This window comes from Protopterus annectens, chromosome 2.part0 (genome assembly GCF_019279795.1).
Source record: "Protopterus annectens isolate FY-2018-M chromosome 2.part0, PAN1.0, whole genome shotgun sequence".
Classification (NCBI taxonomy): domain Eukaryota; kingdom Metazoa; phylum Chordata; order Ceratodontiformes; family Protopteridae; genus Protopterus; species Protopterus annectens.
In genome coordinates this window covers 571066020-571091919 of record NC_056728.1, presented here as the reverse complement: position 1 = coordinate 571091919, position 25900 = coordinate 571066020, and the positions used below count along the sequence as shown (strand labels likewise).

The 25900-nt window shown below is 38.2% G+C and overlaps 1 protein-coding gene across 1 annotated transcript; it reads right to left on the bottom strand.

Annotated features, from left to right (window-relative positions):
- Window positions 1-908: 908 nt before the first annotated feature.
- Window positions 909-24795, bottom strand: DUSP4 (dual specificity phosphatase 4). The gene is made up of 4 exons (XM_044060936.1): window positions 24241-24795; window positions 12681-12817; window positions 11603-11822; window positions 909-4513 (listed from the first exon to the last, which is right to left on the bottom strand). Exons 1-4 carry the CDS (start codon window positions 24641-24643, stop codon window positions 4128-4130), a joined length of 1146 nt encoding a protein of 381 aa, XP_043916871.1. The 5' UTR covers window positions 24644-24795; the 3' UTR covers window positions 909-4127.
- Window positions 24796-25900: the final 1105 nt, after the last annotated feature.

Genomic DNA, 25900 nt, shown 5'->3' with positions numbered 1-25900 from the left:
GCAGTATACACTGACTACTCACTATGAAAATATGCATGCTGATAATCATGTAACAATTACATTTGTATAGCTTTGAAACCACAGAATGACATTTTGGGTGTACTTTGACCTGCTGAGCAACAATTTGAAGACCAGTTCCCCCCCAAGCACACTGCCCCACCTCCCAGCTGACTGCTGTGACACACAACAAGCTGTTCAAATACTTTTTTTTTGGGGGGGGGGGGTGCCATAACAGTATGTCCTGTTTCTAATTTGGTGCAACTTTGGAATTAGTATATTCAGAAACTGTGGTGTGCCATGGCCTAGGAGTACATTCCCGCCTACAAAAAACAAAAAAAAAAAAAAAAAAAAACAAAGAACCAAAAATACTAAGGCATCTTATGTATCTTACCTCTGTTATGGTGCACTTGGAGGCAGAAAATGACAGATGGAAAGCTTGTCATTATCAGGAGACACTGAGGTAAAGCAGGTGTAACATTTCAATGTATAAATAATGTGTATTCTTCTTCAAAGTGCATTATTTATACAACTTTAAAAGAAACTTCCACTGAGTGAGCTCTCAAACCTTGTATCAGAGGCACATGGGATATATGCAAATGACCCTTACGAACATTAGGTGTTTCAGCTATATGGTGATTCCGATGTTCATACGGGTCATTTGCATATATCCCATGTGCCTCTGATAAAAGAGGATTGAGAGGTCACTCAGTGGAAGTTCTAGCTTGGTTGGAGTTTTCATTTAGTTTTACTGACTGTTTTCTGTGTGACCTTCTCACTCTTTGTTTTAGTTAACTTTAAATGAAACAAAAAAAAATAAATAAATACAGCAACAATCCAGGGAGTAACACTCTTGCAGTCCAAAAGCAATAAAACTTTAAACAAGACCATTCAGAATCTGATTTATTTAAATGAGCATGTGATCAATAAATAAAAACACATAAAATGACAAACTGTCTGAAAAGACAAACATACATTATTATAAATGGTATTGCTTTGAAAGGCGTGGACAATATTTACAAAATATAAATATAAAGTATTGCATTGTTCTTATTCTAATGCTGACCCTGCCCACCCCACCCTGCTCTCTCCACTTACAACTGAGTGGCAGCAGTTGCTTTGGGAGACGCATCAACCACCACCATGTGGTCAGTAGTAAAGACTGATAAATACTGTGCAAATATCAAAATGAACAATGACCTCTAAAATGGCATCAGAGTATTGCATCACTTCAAAAAGTGCTCTACTAAAAGATTTGTCTTACATGATCAGATGTCCAAGAATCAAGGGAATCAAACCTAGTCAGTGCAGACTTGCAGAAGCCAACTGCCTAAAGAGTTTGGCATTCCAAGGTAGATTTATTTGTCAACCATTAAAAAGTTTTCATCAGTATATTAGCTGGCAGCTGAAACAATTTATCCCGATATCCCTGGCCTAACCTGACAGTTCTAACAAGTTTGATCAAAAAATTACTTTTGGTTGCTATTGAAAACTTTTCACTGGAAAAATCATGTTGTGTTATTACCCTCACTTGCCAAACAAACAAAATTCATTTCTCTTTGAAAAAGGGAGAATCATGAATGCAGGCCACAATTACTCAAAAGCTGAATCTGCATGCTTCACAGAAGTCCTAAATTACTAGTAGTATATATTGTGGTACTGAAACAGAAGTACTACATACTGGACTCCAGATAAGCAATAACACTGTGGCAACAAGGACAGGACAGGCAAAGCTAACAGGGATTCTCCTTTAGCTAATCAAAACCCAATGATGCATACAATTGTTTATGTATTTGCATCCTACTGACGCTTTCAGGTATCTAATATAGCACATCCGTATTTGCATTAATAATTCCAAAACCATTTTACCTACAAGCTACTGAAAGTTTTCATCTTACATGATGGACAATACAACTGCAGTGATACTTGCACTCTTTCTAGTGCTGCTGATTATTTGTTCATATACCACTTATATTTTCACAATTGTCATATTTCTCCAAATATCTCAACAACCAAGTAACACAGATAGAACTGCTTAGCCTCATATGAAGGTCACATATGAATGAACAAAATGCTGCTAGCAGTATGTGAGTAGCTTGAGTGGTTACCAACATATTGTAAGGTGTTTACAAAAGTGTCTTAAAATTAATATTTACTACATTTGTTATGATGTACAAATTTCAGTTTAAGACCTACAATCTAAAACACTACCCCTGTAAAGATTTGTTTGTGCTGAACAATTTGCCATTAACATTTCTTTAGTAACCCTTTTGGCTACAGAGATATGAACATATGTTTGAAATATGAGGACTGACTTTGACTTCGTCAAAAAGCTTATAACACAATCATTTAGGAGAACAACCCTCCAGTGCTCTATTGGAGTGAATTAATTAATATGTCAGATTCTGATTAAATACTTATAAGAAAATTAGCAGTTAAAGACAAAATCAATGCTGCCATACCTGAACTGGAGTCTGATTTTCAGAGCATGTTTTGGAATCATGTTTAATTTCCTTCACATTCACTACTAAACATCATTAATTTACAACCTAGTAGGCTTTACAAGATTTCCCATCTGGTACTTTTCTTACTGTAAAGCATTTGCATACTGCAGTCTCAAAAGGTCATAGCCAGTTAACTGTGAAATGTATGAAGATGTAAAGGTTTAAAGCTGTCATTTCATCCAAGTAGATATTCATCAGCTATACAAGTGAAGAAGATATCTTAGGCGCTTAGAAATAAGAATACAGGAATGTTACGAGATTATAGGAATATTACCTGCTTTGTCAGGTGAGCAGTGGAAGCACAGAGATCTCTCACAACAGCACCTGTGAAGTTGCCAGCAATTTTCAAGCTACTGACATTAGAATAAAGCTGCTCAGAAATTAGAATAAAGCTGCTCAGAAACATTCATATTATGTTAATGAGTGGACTGCCTTGCAAACTGCAATGAAGCCATTGATGCATATGGGGTGGGGGGCTACAATGATGCAATAATGAAATAAGAAACAGCCAATCAGAACTCATGGAACATCAGGACAGTTGGCAATGCTGATCTCATTGGAAAGGAGATTTCTTAACTGCTTTGTCAGTAGTGCTGAAATCTGATAAGCTTGCAATGAAAAAATGCTCCTCAGACAAAGTGCATATTTGACAAACCTATATATCATATTCATTTTAACTACTCTGTAAAAACGGTTAATTTTCTACAGCATCAAAACGTGTGAAAGCATTCAGACTAGAGACTAGGAATGCCTGCTTCTGTTACGTTTTGATCTCATGCGAGCTGAGCAGAACAGAAGGTAGTGGGATATTAAATACATATTTCAATAATATAGATTCCAGAAAAGCCCTGCCACCTCTGGTAGGATGTTTATTTGTCAATACTCAAGGACTGAAAATACTGATGGACTTGTAGGGAAAACAATACTAAAACCGGAAACATTTTGTAAGCTACATCCTCACAAACCTGGAATTTGCAGTAAAAAGGATTTCTTCCTTTCCACCACCCTGCATATGTTATTATCTTTACAACACATGGGGGGACAACATTTTAATGCATTCAACATTTTGGCAAGTGCATGGTATCAACCTGTTTTCCACATTATGACATTAGGGATAACAAGAGATGGAGAAATCAACCCTGTCTAAAATCAGTGGAGACTCTGATGTTTGGTATACAAAGTACAGACATATGCACGCAGGCGAGCGCGTGCACACATATATATAAATAATGGCAGATATACAAATAAATCTGAATTTTAACATAGTTCTAAATATACTGGTAAAGGCTTCCATGTGATCAAACTTGATAGAAGACATGAGAAGATTAAAAAAGTTAAAACTTCAAGTCCTTAAAAAATGAGGTATGACTTTCATCCAAAACAAAGCTAAAATGAAAGTCTGTTCACCACTGTGGTGAAAAGATTATAAATCATTCACAAGTTATTGCTGCTTCTAGATACAGTTGTTTTATGGAGTAGGGGTTTCATGTGTGTTGCCTTGGTCTTATTGCAGTCTCCTTATGACGTTCAGCTACATTCCAGGTCTACCACAGCAGAACCAATCAGCCTTCTTACTGGGCCATAATCCAGCTCATATGAAAGTCACCAGCAACTACTGGTGCAGCCTCAGCAAGTTGGTGATGTTGTTAGAGGGCTTGGTAGGTAAGTAAGGTTGTTGGATGCTGGGTGGACAGCCACTGACACAGGAAAGCTGAAGACAAATGGTGCAGTAGATGTGCTGGAAGATTTGTTACAGTCTCTCAATGAACCTGAAGGACTAGCAGCTTCAGCGGCACAAGATGTGGCTAGGACCTGAGACTCGAACTGCAGAAGTTGTCCCATGAAGCTGAAGTTGGGGGAGATTATGCTGCGACGCTGCTTAACAAACTCAAAGGCTTCTTCAAGCTTCACACGTTTCTTCATCATCAAGTAGGCCAGGCAGATTGTGGCAGACCGTGAGATGCCAGCTTGGCAGTGAACCAATACTCTTCCTTTGCAAGCTGCTACTGAATCTAGAGGGGAGGGATACAAAAGCAGCCTTAAGAACAGAAGCTTTTTATGCAATTTTAACCACAATAAAACTTTTGCATTCCAATTGTAACAGACATGTCAAGCAGTTATAATGCATGGGTCTGGGTTATAATTAAGATAAATGTTGACTGTTGACCACAATAAGTGCTTAATTATATACATGTTATATACTAAATATATACATGGTTCCCTGACAAATGGTTGAAATCATTTAATGCTGAATGTACCATTCGAACAACCTAAATATTGAACACACAAAAGACTGAGAAAGGAAAACCATTTCCTTTCCCAGTGTTCACACGAACGCCTCCCATAACACTAGACACACGAACGCCTCCCATAACACTAGACTCACAATCATTTCAATAAGTGGTAGTGTGACAAAAGTGTTTTTAAAGGTAAGGTGTAGGGTTAGGGTTAATACCAGTGGGCAGTGGGGCTTTGCTACTGACAGACAGACAACCTTCCTATTAAGCTATGCCGACTTTCTCAAAAGAAAATAAGGCACATAAAAAACTTGCACAAAATGCCAATAACTCAAATAAAGGAGTGGAGACCACTATTACACTAAGGATACAATGTATAACCTAGCTGTGCGAAGGACTACAAAACAAAAATGAGCAAGAATATTACAAGCACTTAAATTTCCCCAAAACTTACAAGAGCAACAAGAGCCTGAGCAGAAGAGCAACAAGAGCCTGAGCAGGGGGGGTTCACTGGTCTCCTGGTTTGCACTCCGTTGGCTAAGCTTTCAACAGCCATAAACACACTTTTGTTAATACAATGAATTCTCTCCTTGGGACACATGAAACCCCACTTACCAGAATTTTACACACTGTACACCACAGGCCCCAGATTCCAAAGGAGTTGCTCTCAGTGTGAGTCTGCCCTGAAGCAAGACCTTCTCTCAGTGTAAGTGACTTACTTTGGCGTAAGGCAATCTATAAACAGACTTACAATACAGGAGGGATGGGGTCAGATTCCAAAAGACCTGCTCTCAGTGTAAGTGGTCACCTGTACTCTTTTTTTTAAAGGTAAGGTGTAGGGTTAGGGTTAATACCAGTGGGCAGTGGGGCTTTCTTCTGGAATTGGGCCCAGTGTCTGTATTACTTCATACTAAATAACTTTTTGCCGAGTAAAGAAACTGCAGCATAAACTGGCAAAAAAAAGTTATTCACTCGACATGCTTACGAATTTACAAACTGATGATATCATCTGCATCAACCTAATTTTGTTCCTCTTTTGTTTTATTTGTATCCTTGTATTACGTTATAGAACTCATCTGTCTGAATAATGTTTTTATTTAATTACCCTGGGATAAGCCTAGTGCCGTGCTGGTGCAGCAGTAGTGTTGCCGCCTCACAGCAAGAGGTTCTCCCGCTCAATTCTTGGCTGGAGTGCGGGGAGTGCCTTCTGTGTGGAGTCTGCATGTAATGTTTTTATTTAAATTACCCTGGGATAAGCCTAGTGCTGCGGTGATGCAGCGGTAGCGTTGGTGCCTCACAGCAAGAGGTTCTCCTGTTCGATTCTCAGCTGTAGTGCGGGGAGTGCCTTCTGTGTGGAATCTGCATGTCCTCCCCGAGGTTGGCTGGGCATTTGAAAGACATGCGTAAATGGGCGTGCCTTTGTTGAAGGTTGAATGTCGAGCTGGCACCTCGGTGTTCGTTAAAATTTACTGCCAATCATTAAGCGGACCGGAGTTCCGCTGTGGCGACCCCTAACCGGGAAAAGCCGAAAGACAAACAACAACAACCCTGGGATAAGCCTGTAATTGGTCACACTTAAAAGCATCATATCCCACTAAACTAAATTAAAACCCAACCCACCTAAAATATTGTATATATATCATCAATTTTGCCACAGAGTCTTTTAAGCTACATTAAGACTTATTTGGCAATTCCATAACCGATTGCTGTAGAACACTTGTGATAATATGCAAAACACAACTACCAGTATAGCAAAAAGCTTTAAAGGTTTATATGCAAGCAATAATGCCCGACAGGGTGTACGTTAATGTGTAATTAATGCCTGCCCAGCAGTGTTGTACACCCCTGGATGGGCATCAATTACAAATGAATACACACCCTGGAGGGCATTATTGCGCTTAGAGAATGGTCTCTCTAAAATTTACTTACTTAGTATTTTTATGTTCTGTTTTATTTTTTTTAATATATTTTTGATGTAAAATAGTTCCTCTGCCTAATGTTTCATACTGGCTGTAGTACATGTTAATGGTGTTGGAGGAAGCATTTTACAACCAAAATATATTTTAAAAAACAAGCCTTAAAAAAATACACAAGTAAAATAAGTAAAACAACAATTTTACAGAGAGTCCGTTCTCCAAGGGTTGGCAGAGATCATTCTCTCTTCACTCTCTCACACATGCTACCAGGGAATCATTGGTTCACTTTGACACTTCACTCACCTCTCAACTGTCCAGATTTTTGCCTCAAAATTTCAATGTGTTCCTCAAAAAAAATTGTGGTTTTGATGCAAATCACTGGGATGATCTGAGGAATTAAATCACTAAATAATGACATTGGGTTTTAGACTTCATATCCTTTAGAAAATTAATTGTAATACAAACCCTGCTACTTTAAGTTTATAAGCGCAATATTTAAAATTTGTCCCTATTTTTGGATATTTGCCCCCCATTATGTCGGGCTTTGTCCAGATTTCTTGGCATAAGAGGTTGAGAGGTATGTATGTCATACACACACACACACACACACACACACACACACACACACACACACACACACACACACACACACAGTTAACAAAAAAGGAGAAAATGTAAGAGCAAAAAATATGACAATAATCATAGGCCATCCGGATTACAAAGATAATATGCCCTATGAAAAAGATGGTCTGAACACACTTGGTGAACGGCTTCACTAATTGTAGCAGGCAAAAAGAAGTGAATTCCACAGGAAAACACAGGAACAGATCTAGGTCTCTTAGTACAGAACAGATCCAGGTCTACTAGCTTACACATATTGAGAAGGATGGGTCACAATCTTAGTGGTACTATTCAACATTTCTGAAGAAGTAACAAAAGTCTTCAATAATCTGTAACCACTCCAGCAAAACTGACACACAATTACAGCTCTCCCTTTCATGATCTCTTACACTTGGCTCTCTATTAAGATACAAGCAGTTTTAGACATGCTGACTCTATCTCAGCATATTTTGTTTAGTCAATTTTGCTTAATGGAGACTAAAATGTAATACAAGAGTGGCTTTGGAGGTGTTATGGAATGAAAAGGCTTTGAATGATAGTAAAAGTGACAAACTGTATCAGTTATCATTAGGGTTACCACCTTTTCAAATGCCCAAAGTGGGACATTTTTGGTACAAACGTCAGATTTTGCAATGCAAAACATACCTGCGGCCAGTGCAAAGGACAGAACTTCACCATTTTGCCTAAATAAAGGCTTATTTTGTAGCATTTTAGTTGCTTATTCTGTTTCTTATAACATTTACATGTTTCAGATAAAAAATAACTGTTTTATACATTTATTACATAAAATATAGGAAATAATTTTGTCCTAAAATCTCAGGACATTTGCCATTTTTTCAATCTTGTGCAGGACACAACTGCCTAAAGAGGGACTGTCCCTCACCAAGTGGGACAGGTGGTAACCCTAGTTATCATTCCTCTCAGTTTCTAAACCAGCACAATACATTACTTTTACTAGTTTAGAAGTGGAAAGTCTCTCCTTTAGTCCCAAAAGAAGCTGGGTGGAATACCATCTGTATGGCTGTCCAATCTTGTCTTCTCAACTCATTTTGTAATGAAATGTGATGCTTCACCACTGCATGCTCCCAACCCCCCAGCATGCTCCCACCCCACCCTCCACAATTAGAAAACAGTACAATACATTGCAATGAAAACACATTCAGGTGTCCTACATGTTTTTGAAGACTTTTTTGTTGATTTGCAGCTATGAGTTCTAAAAGAGAATATTATTTAACATTGGGTTTGTGAATCAAGATTATTGGTCTACTTGAAGCAAGCATGCTCACAAGCCGCGGTGGTGCAGCGGTAGCGTTGTTGCCTCACAGCAAGAGGTTCTCCTGTTTGATTCTCGGCTTGGGTTGGAAGTGCCTTCCGGCTTGGGTTGGAAGTGCCTTCTGTGTGGAGTCTGCATGTCCTCCCCATGGTCGAGTGGGCGTTCGAAAGACATGCGTTGAATGGGCATGCCTTCATTGAAGGTTGGGCATTGGGCTGGCAACTTGGCACTATAGAAACCAACGGCCAATCATTAGTGGACTGGAGTTCTGCTGTGGCGACCCCTAACTGGGAAAAGCCGAAAGACAAACAACAACATGAAGCATGCTCACAAGGTCTCAGTAACTTTCTTGGTAACCTGGTCTAGTTATAACACAAAAGGCCATGTCTGCAGGCACAAACCATAAATCTGTGACCCGTGAAAGGCACAAGGTGACAAAAGTGCTGAGCTAAAAGCAGTCTGGTTAAGAATCTAACTTTGCTAAACAGAGGTGCTTCTATTCCATGCCGTCTACCTTCACACAATGTAAGTGAATTGCACTTACAGTATTATAGTATGCAACAGAAGGATCTAGACAACAGAACAAAGCATGCTAGCAGATCAAAGCTATAACCCTCTGTGATGTACTGCCAGGAGTTAGGCAATTACAGTTCAGTCAACGGTATAAGTATTTGTCACTAATGAATCCGTCAACCAAGGATTTTACTGATGCTCTGCCTTACTGTTAAAGAAAAAAATAGTACGTTACCGGACATATAGCAACCTCAATGTTGATATAATTAATAGCTGCAGGGGTATGAGGCTTTTGCTTCCTTAAAAAATGGTTATTTTCTATTCCATGTCGTCCTCTGGGGGATATATTTTAATGAATGTGAGGTGTACTGGTGAATTGTAGTTCTGTGACCTATATTTGGACCAATAATCACACACTCCCCTCTACATTGGTAGACGTACAAAAGAAAGAAGAGCAACACAATAAGGGGAGTACTGAAAAGTTAGGTTCAGCCTGCAGGTTATACTGTAGGAGTTTATCACCCCCATGGCATTTGTAACAGCAATACCCAACAGTGATGCACTGGGTGTGGCACAGAATCTTGTCCCCAACACCTTATACATATTTTTGACAAGACTCAGAACAGTACATTTGTGGGTGAAGCCCCACTTGAAAAAGGTGGGATCTTGACCTACTAGCATGTATATTGCATTAATTAGTAACACAGCCTTCATGCTAGATAACCAACAGCAGATCTGGTTTAGGACTGCATGATTAGCTCTTCTTTGCATGCAGTGTACTGCCACTAGAAAACACAGGCCAACTATAATTTCCTGTATTAGATATTAAGCATGTATATTGCATTAATTGGCAACACAGCCTACATGCTAGATAACCAACAGCAGATCTGGTTTAGGACTGCATGATTAGCTCTTCTTTGCATGCAGTGTACTGCCACTAGAAAACACAGGCCAACTATAATTTCCTGTATTAGACATTAAAAACAAAAAGTCTGATTCTATGTTTTCGTGGCCTCCAGTCTTAGCCATAAGATGAGAAGTGGGGTAGGACTCAATTCTTACTTAGTCTAAATGGCTGGACATAAAATACAGCAAGAAACATTCATTTTTGTTTAACGAACTGTTCTTAAAGGAGTGCTTCAAAAAACTGAACTACAATTCCACTACGAGAGATACAGAAAGTGTTTACAAAAGAGGACGGCAGGTCAGACCTAGACGAGGACGACAAACTGTAGACATGCAGATAGGCAGCATCTATACAGATGCTACAGAGAGGCTTACACCACAAAACAAATATTGTAGCTATATTTGCTGAAGACATGTTGTTTGGCAAAAGACATCACAAGCTAGAAACATGTCTAAATGCAGCACATCAAGCAGATGAATGACATGGCTATTTTCTGCTACTCTTGTTATCTGTTAACTATTTCATGCAACTACAAAACAAAAAAAGAAAAGATATGTCCATCCTCACAAAAATCAATATCAACAAGCATATGGTCATTAATGTTTAAGTTTTTATTCAGCCTAGGAAAGAGTATAGCTTTTACATTATTTACTGCTTTACTTGGTTGTTATTAAATGTGGCCGAACTCGGTGCTGAAATCAGGCCCCACACATGCTCTTAGGCCTACAACCTTCCATCCAGTACGCTAAATGTATGAGAGTCAAGCCTTGGACACTCATTAGCAATGGAAAGTAATGCAGTAGCAAACATACCATTTAGTTACACAATCAACTGATGGCTTTGCTTTTATGTGCTTTCTGTTCTTTAACTGTAGAACTTCACGTTAAAGAAAAATGAATATACTACGATTTGAAAATGCTTTAAACTGCACATTGTTGTTTTAAAAGCATTAGATTAATGATCTATACACTTTGCACAGTAGTCAGATTGATGATCTACACTTTGCACAGTATTACTGTCAGACAGCTTCTGCCCATGCTAGTCAAAAGTCAGACAATCATTTTTCTGGCATTACTTTTATTTCACTGCTGCCTTTTTAATCCTGGATATCTTATTACAGTCAGCAGTGTTACAGAATCCCAAAACAGTAGATATCAGTAAAGACATCAACAAATACATGAAAAAGAAAATAAGAAAAGTAGTTCTCATTTTAGGATGACTTGAAGCTGGCTCATTCCTGGTAAAATATAAAACAGCAATATTTTGACGCTCTTCACAGCACAGTAACTTAAATATCCAAGCCTTGGTTGATACCATTCCAATTTAAAATGTATCAAGGCTGAAGATGGGAGACAGGACTTCATGAATACAGCTTTGAAGTGAATATTTTCTGCTGGAGTACAGTGTTAATTACAATGACTGAAACATTTCCAGAAGCCATAGCACTCCCTGTTTTTTAAGCTAAACAAATAAACTCTGACCTTGAAGAGGTTACATATACAAACAACACTTCTGGTTCAGGCAGTCAAGGGAAACAAACAATTCTGACAATACTTTTCAAAGGTTCAGTGAGACATGTGCAGCTCTTAAATACCGCACCTTTTAACCACAGTGAGACACACTGGAAGACCTACCTATGAAGTCTATAGCTTCCATGAACCAAGAGCTGATGTCAGCTTTGTGATTGTCTTCAACCGGTATGCACTTGTACTGGAAGTACCCCTCAAAGTGATTAGGGCAGTCTGAAGACACATTCAGTAAGGCCGTAATTCCCAAAGCATCCAGCATGTCCTTTCGAGATGCATGGTACGCACTGCCAAGGTACAGAAAAGGCAAGATCTCCACTGGGCCACCCTGTTACAGGAGGAAAAACACAAACTAGATAAACAGTGGGACATGATATCACAGACCGTGATCACAGTTTCTGTTTCTGCCTCAGTATTAAGTAAGATTAGCTCATTTTTAATTAAAACAAAAATTCTCATATCTTGCTAATATCTTGCTATTCCCATGGGAGCCAGCTGTGGTATTCACTCGGATTTGAGCAGAAATTACAATGAAACACTTCAGACTATTTAATGGTGTCTGTCTGTGTCTTTCGGCTTTTCCCTGTTAAGGGTCGCCACAGCGGAACTCCAGTCCGCTAATGATTGGTAGTTGATTTTTACGTATCGAGTTACCAGCTCTGACGCACAACCTTCATGTCTCCACGCAGAAGACGCTCTAGCTGAGAATCGAACCGGACAGTGTCTTACTGTGAGGCGACAACGCTACCACAGCACCACCACCGTGTATACAGTGTTATTTTTTGGATTACATCTGTCTACTTACATTAGCATGGTGCATATGATGTTATTTTTGAGTTACATCTATCTACTTATAGTATTTTTTATGACATTTATTTCATACTTAGGTAATGCATTACATCAATTTAGCTGGCCATATTAACTTCATTTCTATAGCAGAAGAAATTGCCTTTTGTTTTAGCAGGAGCAGCTGTAGGAATTCAGGTTACTAAAAAGAAATTCCAGAAAACAGGTAACGAGTCACCATGGGCAACCACAGATGCCATTTGTTAAAGGTGACAGAAACAATGAAACTGAAATTCAGAAATGGGAACTCACAAGTGGGAACACAACAGGTAGACTACAACTAGTGGCTATAGCACAGTCTTCCCCTTACTCCTATTCTACTGATACATGTGCATCTCACCTGGTCATGTAAAGGTGTCCCACACGAGGCACAATTATTTTCTACGGATTCCACAGCAGCTGATGATGAACCACTAACTTGGGAAATAGTTTTTGCACAGAATTCTGGGTACTCTGCTGAAAACCTTTCATAGCCACCTGCAGGGCGAAAAAAACATTATACTCAGTTTAGAAGCCAGATTGAAAGAAATGATAAATGATCAGTTTTCTACCTTCTGTTACATGGCATTGCTATCACTTCTCTCAGTTTGGTCAATACATTCAGAGTTGTACTAATTCTGCGTTAATCCAAAAAAAATCCTGCCTACAGTAGTGTAGTAATACATAAGGCAGTGATATACACCAGACCAATTTAACATCAAATGACTCAGATTGCTATATTGCATGAGATCATTTGGCCTCATACCTTTTGTGGGCCCTTACTGTATAATGTATTAGTTAATATTACTGGTCACCCCAATAGAAGCCTGCAGTATTTGATTTATGAGAACATCATCACCTTATTTTTGTGCTAGTGATGCACTGGGACTGGGACTCCACTAGGTCTATTCTGCAGAAAAGACATTGATGTCAGACCGCTGAAACTGATAAGGTGTTCTGTATCACTACTCAAGACTTTCTTTCGATTTTCATACCTTGTTAAATGGATCAGGTGCACACTGCAAAGGGCTAGTACGAATCTGGACAGGCAAAGGCTGCACTGAATCAGGCAGATATCTAGGCTCACCAGTCTGGGTGAACAAATAATTTACAAAAGCAACATAATACATACTAAACAAGCACAATGTAACACTCCCACATGCCGACTCTACTACTAACAAATGCCGTTGTATAACAAATGCTTGCTACATTAGCATTTAGTTTCCAAGACAGTTCCCCAGAACTATTCTCAAAAACAATCGTCTGAAAATCAATGTTCATTTTGACTACAATCTGCATAGCTTCACCACTATCACAACTGTTTGCAAGGCACAAATATAGAAAGTTAAAACATGAATAATATGATGGCCAAGCTGGTAACACATAACATGTGCTGTATGAATGCTGTTGCACAAGTCATAAGAATATATGCTCAGACAGAAATTATTTTTATTACTTTTGGTTTAATATGCCATCCTCTGTAGTATCCCTCCAGACAGTGTGCATCAGCTGCATGAATGCATTCAAATATCTCACCACTACAAGCATTAATTGCCCCCTCAGTTTCAGATGATGAATGCAATGGGCTTTACCTCATTTTTCAACTCACTCAAGACAATATATTTCATTGTAACACCATCCACAGCATACACATTATTCCTAACCTTTATATTTATAAATTTAATTAAAGCTACTATACGTGATGCTATAATCTGTTTGTAAGCAAATGGTAGGCACAATGTTTAGTTCAGTGCAACACATTTTTTCTTACAGCAAACATTCAGAATTGCTATAAGAACTTAAAAATATTACAATTTATTTTCAATCCCAGTTTCTAACTTGTGTCATACAGAAAATTCAGAGGTTACCTCTAATCATACATACCTTTCAAGGTTAGAGCAAGAAATATGGGCAAAGACTAAAAATAATGGGGGTACAGGTTTTAAACTGCTCTTATAAACTAAGAAAAATAATCAGAATAACAGGATTTGTGTTAGCATTCATTTTTTTCTGAGGGCAGAAACTCAAATGCATGTTATTATTTAGTGACTTCAATCCTCAGTGACTGGACAGAAAACTAAATTTTTTATGAGAAACAAACCAAAAATATGATGAAAAAATCTGGCCAGTCCGCAAAAATCTGGACACAACAGATTATTGATGAGTTGGTACATTCACACAAGTCCTAGCAAAATTAATGATATAATTGTTCAGAAAAGCAATTAATACACTCACACAAATACTTAAGAACATAATTTTCCCAGCACAGAAGTGCAGGTTAGAAAATTAAATTTGAAAGTACCATGGAACAATCTTATCTATTTACTGTAAGAAACAATATCAGGTTGGCTTCTTACATTTACTAGAGAGAAACAGTCTTGTATTTTTGTTTAAAATTGTCATCTTTCAGAGGCTTATTTCAGTTAAATTCTTATTTATTCACTATTGTTGCACATAGTCATGGAAGTCTATGGATTACCTTCCATGGTGCCACTAAGAATAGTGGGGTAAGCTGGTACATTTCAGATCATCTGTGCTCTGTTTATGCAATGAATAATTAAACAATAATTTATTATGCTGCCACTTCAGACATTGCATTTAAAAGCACATTTGTACAACTCCCTTTCCAGATAACTAGAGAATAAACCAACTGAACCGTGCTAACAGAATGGATCTCCACACGAAGACAGTTGAACTGCCAGCAGCTATACAGTGCAAACGGCATATACTGAACAACAGATTAGTAAATAGTTTATGCAAAGGAGACTTTATTAGGCCAGAAACAATGGCACTGAAAGCATGTGTACTAAGCAGTGCATTTATGTAAAAAAATCTGAGTTGCGTCCACATATTTGAGTGGGTGCACCAGTGCTCCTATGAGAAGGTACCCCATTACATTAAATTAAAAGACTTCTCAACATAACAGACCTCAATGTTTTCCCAAAATAAACAACCACATCCTTTAACAACCACATCCTTTAAATACTTAGGTTTCTGCCTAGACTAGTAACTTAACATCCAAAGCCATATTGAAAATACCAGGAAAAAAAGATCAGTTTTCTTATTTTGGTTCTGGAAAATATCTCCCTTTTTCTCCGGACTAGCTGCAATAGGCAAAAGAGTCTTCCTTGCTCAACTTGAATACGGGCTCCCTATCATAGCCACAGTCTCTAAAAACTCATCCGCTCTACAGTCCATTGAAAACAAAATCTGCCAATTAATTTCCAAATGGTCTATAATGACCAGGGTACTACCGTGGTAAACAAACTAAAATAAATGCACACATACATAAACAGTCTGTGAAAGCACATCATGATATCCCAAAGTAACATTGTGTCAGGAAAGATTACATTTGTTTGAGCTATGGTTTAATAAAATATTTACAAAGCCTGGATAATGCATTATGACACCTGACTAATCAAAATGCCACAATATATATACAAGTGCCAGAAAATCACTTTAAGAAGCTGAAAAATGGTGGGAGGCATGCACAGCTAAGCCCAAGGTAACAGTGGAAGCAAACAGTGGGGCAGGTACTCTTCTCTTGCTCTGCATCACAACTTCCTTTTTTAAAACCAGTATTTACAGTGCATGTACCCGTGACACAGCAGGCTAAAACCCCAACTATGGCCCAGGTCACAGAGTTCGATTAGTGGTTTAGGAAGCTTGCTGGCGCGGTGACAGAGGAGGGGCATACCTATCCCAGGTGAAAGGAACGTGCTGGACGGATCCTCTTGTGGAAGCCAGGGCATGGAGGTGAGTCACTTTGCTGTGTTGGATGGTGAAGTTGGGGAGGCAAGATCATTGCAGCTAGTTGGATTCACTCAGATTGTACCAATAGTTAAATGCAAAATAAAATGCTGTATATATTTAAATATGAGGTCTATATATATATTTAAAAGCAAGGCCTCAGAAACAACAATTAGTTTAGTGGATGTATGCACCTGTTTACTATTAAAACTGCAACAGTATTGCAAATAAGCACTCATGATGCCAGCTTAAAATGAGCATTTACCATTGTGTGCTATAAGAAAGAAATTATAAACTTGCAGACTAAAAGAAGGAAGCTTGAATTTAAAGACAAATCTTGAAAAAAAAAAAAATGAAACCAAATTCTCAAAAAAATAAATATAGCAGGCTATACAACATACATACACCTAAAGAAAAAACAGGTAGTACACAAGTGAAAAATAATTTTAAATTAATAGTTCTGTAAGTCGTTTATATATACTACTTAACGTGCAAACTTACAACTGCTAAAAAAGTATGTCAGTAAGTGTTCTGTAAAATGCTACATTTCTTAGATTATTGAAGAAACTACACGCAATCCAAATATTAAGATGAAAGGTGATTATTAGAACTAAGCATACTGCACAGAAATGACCCACTAAAATGTCAGAATTCTTACTATAGCATTTAACTGACCTGGACAAATTCACAAGTCATGTTTTTCTCACTTTGGAGCACAAGAGTCAGATGAAGCAGAGGCCTGCTGTAACCCTAGCAAAGCCTCATTACAGCAGCATCAATACTCACATGGATACCCCCCCTCGCCAAATTATTTTAAGGTTCATGGACTAGCAGGGGCTATGTCAGCATCACCAATTAAGTCAGAGGCCACCAGTTATCAAAATATTTTACAAATGAAATTGTGAACCATGAAAAATGCCCACTGTAACAAGTCCACTGCAGCTGGTACACATAACCGCTGGGGGAAAAACAGTTTATAAGCAGGCTATACAAGCAAGCTTTCAAACAATCGTTTTAAATTAGAGCAAGATGGTTTTAAAAATAGCTATATTCCCTCTGTAAGCATAATTTTTTCTGCACTCTCCATCAAGCTCTCATTTTGTTCTTTTTAATATTCAACATCTGGTGTAACTTCAGGGGAAAAAGGATGACAGTGTTGAGTGTATCATTGTTTTGATAGAATTTCATTACTCTGGCTTGCGTCTTGTCTTCATGTTTAAGCTAGTTCACAGTGGACTGTTGATTGGCTGCAGTTACATAAAAATCCTAACTCCATATAACTGTTATGTATATCCGTACACATTTTTCACATGTCTGCATATGTATTAAAATAATACATTTTTTCAGGATTTATCAACAATGTTGTTTCTTATGTCAAACATTTTTTGAATTATATCTCAGTATATCTAAAAATTTACAACGGTGCCCACAGAAAACACTCTCAGCACCTTCACAAAAGTTGCATAATCAGGCACAGCTAATAACCACCAAGCAATGAATAACATGCACTTAAACTAAAGATTTATGTTTAGTTTATTTCTAGTGCATTTTTTTCTTTATTGTTCCCCTGCTGACCACCGAGTCCGGTCTCCCAGCTACACATCAGAACCATTTGTTCCCCACGGAAATAATTCTTTGGCAACAGAAAACAATAAATCACCTTTTTTGCAATATTTTTCAAATTTACTGTGCTAATATACTGGTTAGCTGTACAGTGGACAACTTGTAGGCTTTGCACTGTAACATGTACTTGATACATCAAAGCAAATCCACAGTGGAAAGAGTTTGCATATTTTCTTCAGTATTCTCCTAGAGACAAGTAATTATACTGACTGGCTCTTCTGAAACTATACCTCGGGTTTCATTTTGCACTGAAGAGCTTTTCTCTCCTGTAAGAGCTTTTGTCTCAGTGGGATTTAACTAAGCTTACACAAAAGTGATAAAAATAATGGAAGTAAAGATTTGTACTTTTTTGCTTTAATTTAGTTGATCTGTATTATACATGTCAAAAAACTGAAGCTTGTTAGGACCTACCTTGCCAAATCAGACTATACATCATAATTTACTCTTCTCGTGTGAATGCAGACAATAGTTAAGTAAAATATGAAAAACAGTAACAAAACAGTTTATGACACAAAAGGGAAGCACATTTTCAGGATAAAGATTTTATGACACAAAAGAGGGTGGCCTAATGGTTAAGGTGTTTGTCTTACAAACACAAGGTACAGGGTTTGAGTCTCACAGGGGATAAATGGCTAGGCTTAAAAAGGCTCGCAGGGGCAGTTAGCCTAGTACTAATCTATGAACCTATGAAAAGGGAAGCACATTTTCAGGATAAAGATGTTACAAACTATGAACACCACCACAAAAGAATACATCAAGAGTACATCAAGTTTGCCAAACTGACAAAAACATTACAATGGTCTTGCTTATTACTGTTCTATTTTCAGAGTACAAAATGATGCAGTGAACATTAACTGTTTTTCTGGCATGCTACCATAGCAAAGCTGCACTTAACTGGTAATATCAAAACAATTTCCTTCTATTAATTACTGTTGATGAAAGTATACTAAATTAAAAATAAATACATGTCCACAGTAAGCCACATAATAAGGACTACCAACAATTCTTAAATGCGATAATCACTCTCATAAACAGCTAAACCCATTCAAAAATGTTAAAGTTCAGCATAAACAATTTGCCTTACAGCTGGGTTTGTAAAACATGATATGTATGTACCATAGCTCCCTGACATCACTGACGAATGTGTAGGCAGGGCATCTGCTGATCACGTCAGCACAAGACAATAACTTGCATCACATTTACTTGTGCGTTTTGTCGATAGACCTTGCAGCTGTAGGGCAGACAGGATTACTGAATTAATTTGTGATAAAACATGGATGATAACTAAGCACATTTGGTATTTCTCATAACTAATATTTTCTGTTTTCTAGTATTCACAAAGATAAACCCACATACTTCTTTTCCTCTGCTTAAAGCAATTCTCTAAAACTGTGTGAACTTTGAGAATGTGTAACAATGTTAGCAAATATGCTATGAGAAACACTGCTGGCTTTAGCTAAGCCACCTAGGAGCACTTACTTTATATGTGGTTATCTGTAAAATGCTATACAGAATTCTTATACTGCTGCTTGGAGTAAGTGGTACAGTATGGGTAGCCCTGCAGTGTCACAGGGTCAGACAACCTCCTTATGGGTAATAAACCTAAATTCAGTTTAGTTTTCCATTGATAAGCAGGCATAAAAAATGAGCTTATGCCCAATCCCGCTCACCTAACACTTTAACATGGCAATAAATATCAATTCTTATGTTGGTGTTTACTTTTAAAACAAGCACTGCCCAATATCACAACCTGTACATAGACAAGTGCTGAGGCTTCCTTCACTGTATTATTTTTACATTACCACAATTATCTGTGCACCTGTTGTTTTATCACTTGCATCATACACACTGCATCTTATCTTCCCCACTGTGACTACAGTACAGCATCCTTCTGACATAACTGTAATAAATCCCCATGCCAAGGGTTAATATGGCCACCAATTAATAACCAAGTAAGTTATAATATGGCTCCAAAAATAAAATAATCTAATCATCATCATCTTCTTTCGGCTGTTCCCGTTAGGGGTCACCACAGCAGATCACCTGTTTCCATTTCTTTCTGTCCTCTGCATCTTGCTCTGTCACACCAACCACCTGCATGTCCTCTCTTACCACATCCATAAACCTTATCTTAGGCCTTCCTCTTTTCCCGTTACCTGGTAACTTCATCCTTAGCATTTTTTCCCAATATACTCAGCATCGTAATCGTGCCTCTCTGGCTTTGTCTCCAAACCTTCCAACCTGGGCTGACCCTCTACTATACTTAAAATAAAAGAATCTAATAATCTGTTGAAATGACCTTCATCTTGACCTAGATAAAATACAACCCACTGACAGACTGATGTTATCTCCATACCAGGTTTGGAAGGGGTTCATTTCACAGCTTCAGTTCCAACATTCTTTTATCAATTTTCAGACATCACAGAGTTAAAGAATAGACAAAAATCATATGTGCTGCAGTTCTATCTGCATTGTGTTATTTTATTTGCCCTATGAATTAAAAGGACCAGTTTTAAAACAAGTTGTTGTAATTTCTGTTACAAAAATGGATGCTGTAAGTTATTCTTTTTTTTTGAAGTCTGTATAAAGCAGTACACAACTGTGGATTCCCTATCTGGCTAAACAAGCCAGTCAGCAAGGTGTACTGCAAGCCATGCCTTCAGTCTGATAATGTCCATACAACACTTGTGCAAGACTTTCCTTACTCAGATGGGTCTTCCACTGAATGCAAAGCTCAGACGCACATGCTCATAGGCAATGGGAGGTTATCACTCAAAAAAACACACAAGCAGTCACCAGTGTCTCACCCCTCTTTTACTAAGGAAAAACATGTGTAACTACACACACACACACACACACACATTTTATATATATATATATATATATATATATATATATATATATATATATATATATATATACATACATACATACATACACACACAGATATATATTTTTTTACATAATACAGTGTTATTTCACAATAAAATTTATTTTAAACAAGTTTTCTTGTAATCATTACCTTCATAAATCATAGTAAACAACTTGAAGAATTTTACTCGTTTCTGCTGTGGCTTGCACCAGCAGTTTGTAGTAAATAAAAAAAAGCATATACAAAATGTCAGCTCGTAACCTCCACATCCCGCTGTGAATTTGGTGATATGTCTCCCAATAATGTTCAAAAAACCCAAGCTTGAAGTCTGGGTAACAGAACATTATTCTATGCACTAACCTTACAAACAACTTAAAAAGCAAACACTTATAAAAATGTGGGCAATAATGTGCATGCCATACTGGGAAATAATAAACCAATCACTCTCCTTTAACCACTATGAGGTCACAATCTTTGCTAAAAGCTAGTCAGTGCTGCTACCTTCTCGTTTGGTGTTGAAAACCAGATTTCCAGCCTGTGTTCCTGCACCACAGTCAGATTGCATAAATGGCACTGTTGATTATGCATGGCTGATAGAAAACACACAACTGAATAATAAACCGCTTACACGCAGGTTGGTTATTAGCATGCATCGATATAGCCAGGTATCTTAACACTACCTAATCAGGTGTGTGTGTGTGTGTGTGTACCCTACAGCCTTGATCCACTCCATGCGAGAGGGATTTTCTAAAATCATTTTTTTAATTCTGTAACTATCCTTTCCATCTTGAGTACAATCCTTGGCTAGGGTAACAATGCCATTTCACTTATCAAATGGCAAAAATGAGTAAAATGTGCCTATATTTTCCCCAATTCTGGCACAACTGTGAACAGGCAACAGTGTTTTTTCAAATGATATAAAGCCTTATGAAATATACCAGAATGACATACAGAGGCTGGTTATGCTTGCTGACACAGGTTAATGCAGTTTGAAATTTGTGGTGAATATACTCACAGAAGATCCTGTAGGACATGTTGCATTTTATGCAGCTGTGATATAGTTCAATAAACCAATACGATATATTTCAACAAACCAATGAGCATATGATGCGGAACATGATATATTTCAGTAAGTTAGTGTATGATGCAAGATGCAATATATTACAATATGCCAAACAAAGAATGATGTATGGATGAAGATAAACTTGTATACACACACATACGCGTGTGTGTATAGAGGTGGTTATGTTTTCCTTTGATTAATTACCAGATTTGGTTGTCTGCTATCCATGTAAGATTCACAATAAAAATATCCCTTTTCAGGGACAACGTAGAATCTTAGATGAACAGCAACACTCTATGTACATGATTTTCAGCCAAGTAAAAATAACCTACAAACAAATTATAAAACTACCAAAACAAAATAGCAAACTCAATGAATTTAAGAAATGAATGGTAAATTTTAACCCTACAAACCAAAGCAGCACCTATAACCTCCTTTCGTCTTGCCACTTTTTAGTAACCTCATGTCAGTAAATACTATTTCTCCTGTAAAGTGTACATAATTCCTAGCACACACACACAAAAACATTAGAAACAGAACTATCACTTTATATTTATACTTCTGTATAAAATTATATAAAAACTTAGTCTAGGCTAAAGACTAGTCTCCCTACAATCATACAAATATTTTTTTCACAACTGAAATAACTTGTGTCCGACATACAGAAATAATTGATAATACTCCTGTACACAAGCCAGAACACTGTAATGCAGAAGTACAAACCAAAAACTATAATACTAACTTTGTAATGCAGAAGTACAAACCAAAACACTATAACATTAACTTAACTTACTACCCCTACAACTACCCCTACAACTCCCCACTAACAGAAAGAACCACAGAAACATTCTTGCTTTTTTTGCATAACAAATTCAAATCCTTTCACAGAAAAACTATAACAAAAAAAAAAAAAATCATAACTCAGTTCACAATTTTTTTTATCCAAAATACAATGCAAGTCCTACTTCATAATAATCTGCTGGATGCCTCAACAAGATCTCAGATTTACCATTACAAACTAAATGTCCTCTATAGTGTGCATAAAAATTATCCCTATAGATAACATTAATGTTCAATCTTGATAGCATGACAGTTTGAACCTGAAGCACTTTCCCACATACAACACTACTGTCCTATTAGTATTGCAAGGTACTGCTTAATTGTTGACATTTTTAACAATATGTACGACAGCCTTGCTGTACTCTTTGGATGTTTTTTTTTTGTTTGCACCAGCGGTTACACACACCACAACAGTTTTTTTGACAAACATCCTTCTAACGCATTCAGCATTATACACTTGAAGCTGTCAGATTAGCTAAATGAAAGGGACTTCAACCGCTATTTCTTCTTTCTACATTAAAGGCATTGGTAGAATTCCTCAAACACATAAGAAGAAGCAAGTAACTCCAGGGTAAGCAATTGAAGAAAACATGGATGCCACGGGCTTGCGTATGCAACCCTTGGCAGCCTTATACAAGCAGAATGTGTGTTGTGACAGAGTACAGGTTGTATGACTGCAAGAAAGAACATCTGAAAGTGGGTGCTATCTAACAGCGTGTGGCATGTCTTTTTACAGCACCACCAGTTAACTCAGTTGTCTGCAGTGAAGAAATAGAGTATGTGGATCCCCTCTCATCCCACCAAAAAAGCTTAAATACTTGCAATTCTCTTAACAGCTATCAGCACCTTGTTCAATTGCTTCTCCTCACATTTGCCACCACAACTGTCAAGCTAACTATCAGAATAACTTCCTGCAATATGAAGCTACTGGGATGTGAAAACACTGATTTGCCAAAAGTAAGGAGTGGTGTCAGATGTGACCTGAAAGCTGCCATCATTAACAGCATTACATCATGAAAAACTCCTTCACTAGACTATCATTTTTTTAAAATGCACCAAATACATCTTCTGCATGGACTTGTGCTTCAGTGGGCCCAAAGGGACGGTTATCAACTCTTGTCAATAAAAGCAGTTCTGGGTAGCAAACATTTCTACATGAATTCATTGTTATCAACATGCATTACAATTTGGGACACAAATTACAAAATTAGCATAAATGTCCCAGTAAACTGCAGTATCTATCCCATACCAACCCCCAGTTTACATACAGAATCTAGCATTCCTAGTGTTTTACGCCGCTCAAGTATCTTGGTTTTCGTAGAATGTCCCGATTTTTGCCTCATATTGTTGGCAAATCACTGAGGATTGAAGTCAGTAAACAATGACAAGTATTTGATTTTCAGACTTCACATCCTTAAGAAAAGTCACATCTCTTAATTCAAACAACGTTCTAAATTTGTAAGAGCAGTAATTAGAATATGTTCCTCTTTGGGGGGCCTTTGTCCCCTCATTAATTTTAGCTTTGTCCCGATTTCTTGCATTAAGTGGTAGACAACTATGCTGGTGTACAAGCATGGTTGCCTGCTTCAGTATTTCAGCATCACACGGACCTCCTGCATCTCATTATGTGCATATGGAAGTAAACATACTCTGCCTCCCATTCAGTAACGTACATTACATACCATGCCATTCTCAGAGCGTACCTCCTTAGATTTAGATCCCCCCCCCCCCGAGATTACATGCTGCTGTCTACCGCTCTGCATGAGGCCGTACCTTTAAGGAGACAGATCTCGGTGGCTCCATACGTATCTCTGTACAGTGCGTTGAGGACAACCGCCATGGTGCTATCTTCCTTCAGGGAGTCGGAGTGGGGGGTCCTCTCGTCGTACACAATAACCGCCGAGTAGAGCCCAGAGCGTAGCTTTGTGCGCACCTCGTCCGCCTCACTGCCATCCCCAGCAGCGGGCAGGATCTTTTCCAGGCTCACGGTACCTTTAGCCCGCCGCATGACGATGCTGTTACAGCGGATGTTAACGGAGTGCTGAATGTGTCCAGCGCTGTACGCCAGGAACGATCGGCAGTCCAACAGGAGCAGGCATTTCGCTTTGTCGTCCCGTAGCAGGCGTTTCAGCATCCCGCAGTCCATCTCACCCAGCTGCTCATCAATGGCAACCATCACTGCTTGGATAATATACGTGATACTTCTGTTACTACCACTGCCTTACTCCTGCTCTGCAGCTGATCTCAATCAAAATATCCACCTCTTGCCTGCTGCGACCTCACCGATGCTTATTACTTGCGGTTCTCCGGGGGTTACAACAGCAACTTTGCTCCGCCTATTTTTATGAATGGACAGTCCGTGTGTGTACTCCAAAAAAGGTGAACGGCAAGCCCGCCCCTTTACGTCACCCTTTACGGGGACTTGTCCCGCCCCTTTAACCTGCATCATTCACAAAACGAGAGATAAGCGACCGGTATGTAACAGTGAATGAATGGCAGCGCAAGCTGTTAATGGGGACTTGTAGGCACAGTGCCCGTGCTGTGTAAAACAACTAAGAGCATAGGGAAACAAACGGTTTGGTGTATTACAACCCATTTTGTAAGCCATGCAGCCATTTTTGGGTAGGTATTTATTTACGAAATAGCCGTACATTTAATTTACCGATACATCGGTAGAGTAACAATTAACAAGCTTTAATATTTATGTAGAAATAGGATTAAAAAAACAACGTGCCGGACATATTTTATGCGGGCTATTGTAAACTCATATATAATCTTGAAAATGAAGGCAAACCGAGAGGATACGCAGGGCACAACAATTTCTTTGTCCCCAAAGGAGTACTCTAGTACACCGCGACGACTCCATTTTTCATTGATAAATATGTCAGTCAATGCGACTATTACCGACACTCCTCAAATATACTCAAACAAAACCACTGTTTTTTCTCACTAGAACTGTAATTGCTGAAGTATATACGCTTAAAATGTTTATAACGGTTGGCACAATGTATTATAATCTGGATTAGCCCTCTTTCATGCTCAATCAACCGTAGGCTAAAAAAATAGGATGGGGTTACCCCAGAATTACTTCCTCGGCACGTTCCCAAATCCCTTCCCTGCATGGCAGGCTCCTTCAGTTCACACAGCTTGAGCTGTCACCAGCGCCTTTCAAACTGCTGTCTGGGGTGCTCCACCAACAATAACTAACCATCTGTTCCTATTAGCATTTCTGCAGTGAGTTTTCGTTTTTGGTAGTCCGTGCAATTTCCGCTCTTTTAACAAAACTACGAGGAATGTGACTGGCATGCATTTGTTCCTTTTTTAGATAAATAGGAAATAGAACCATTCTAAACATTTTGCTACAACAATGCACCGAATATATTCTTCTCTTCCGTAATTTCTAAGTTTCAAAATACATAGGCTATGCTGTTTT

Coding starts and splice junctions, on each gene's coding strand:
- DUSP4 (XM_044060936.1), bottom strand. CDS start 24,643: ATGGTTGCCATTGATGAGCAGCTGGGTGAGATGGACTGCGGGATGCTG. Junction 12,818..24,240: donor CGAGATCTGTCTCCTTAAAG/GTACGGCCTCAT, acceptor TTCGCCCTGCAG/GTGGCTATGAAAGGTTTTCA. Junction 4,514..11,602: donor GGAAGCTATAGACTTCATAG/GTAGGTCTTCCA, acceptor CCTCCCCTCTAG/ATTCAGTAGCAGCTTGCAAA.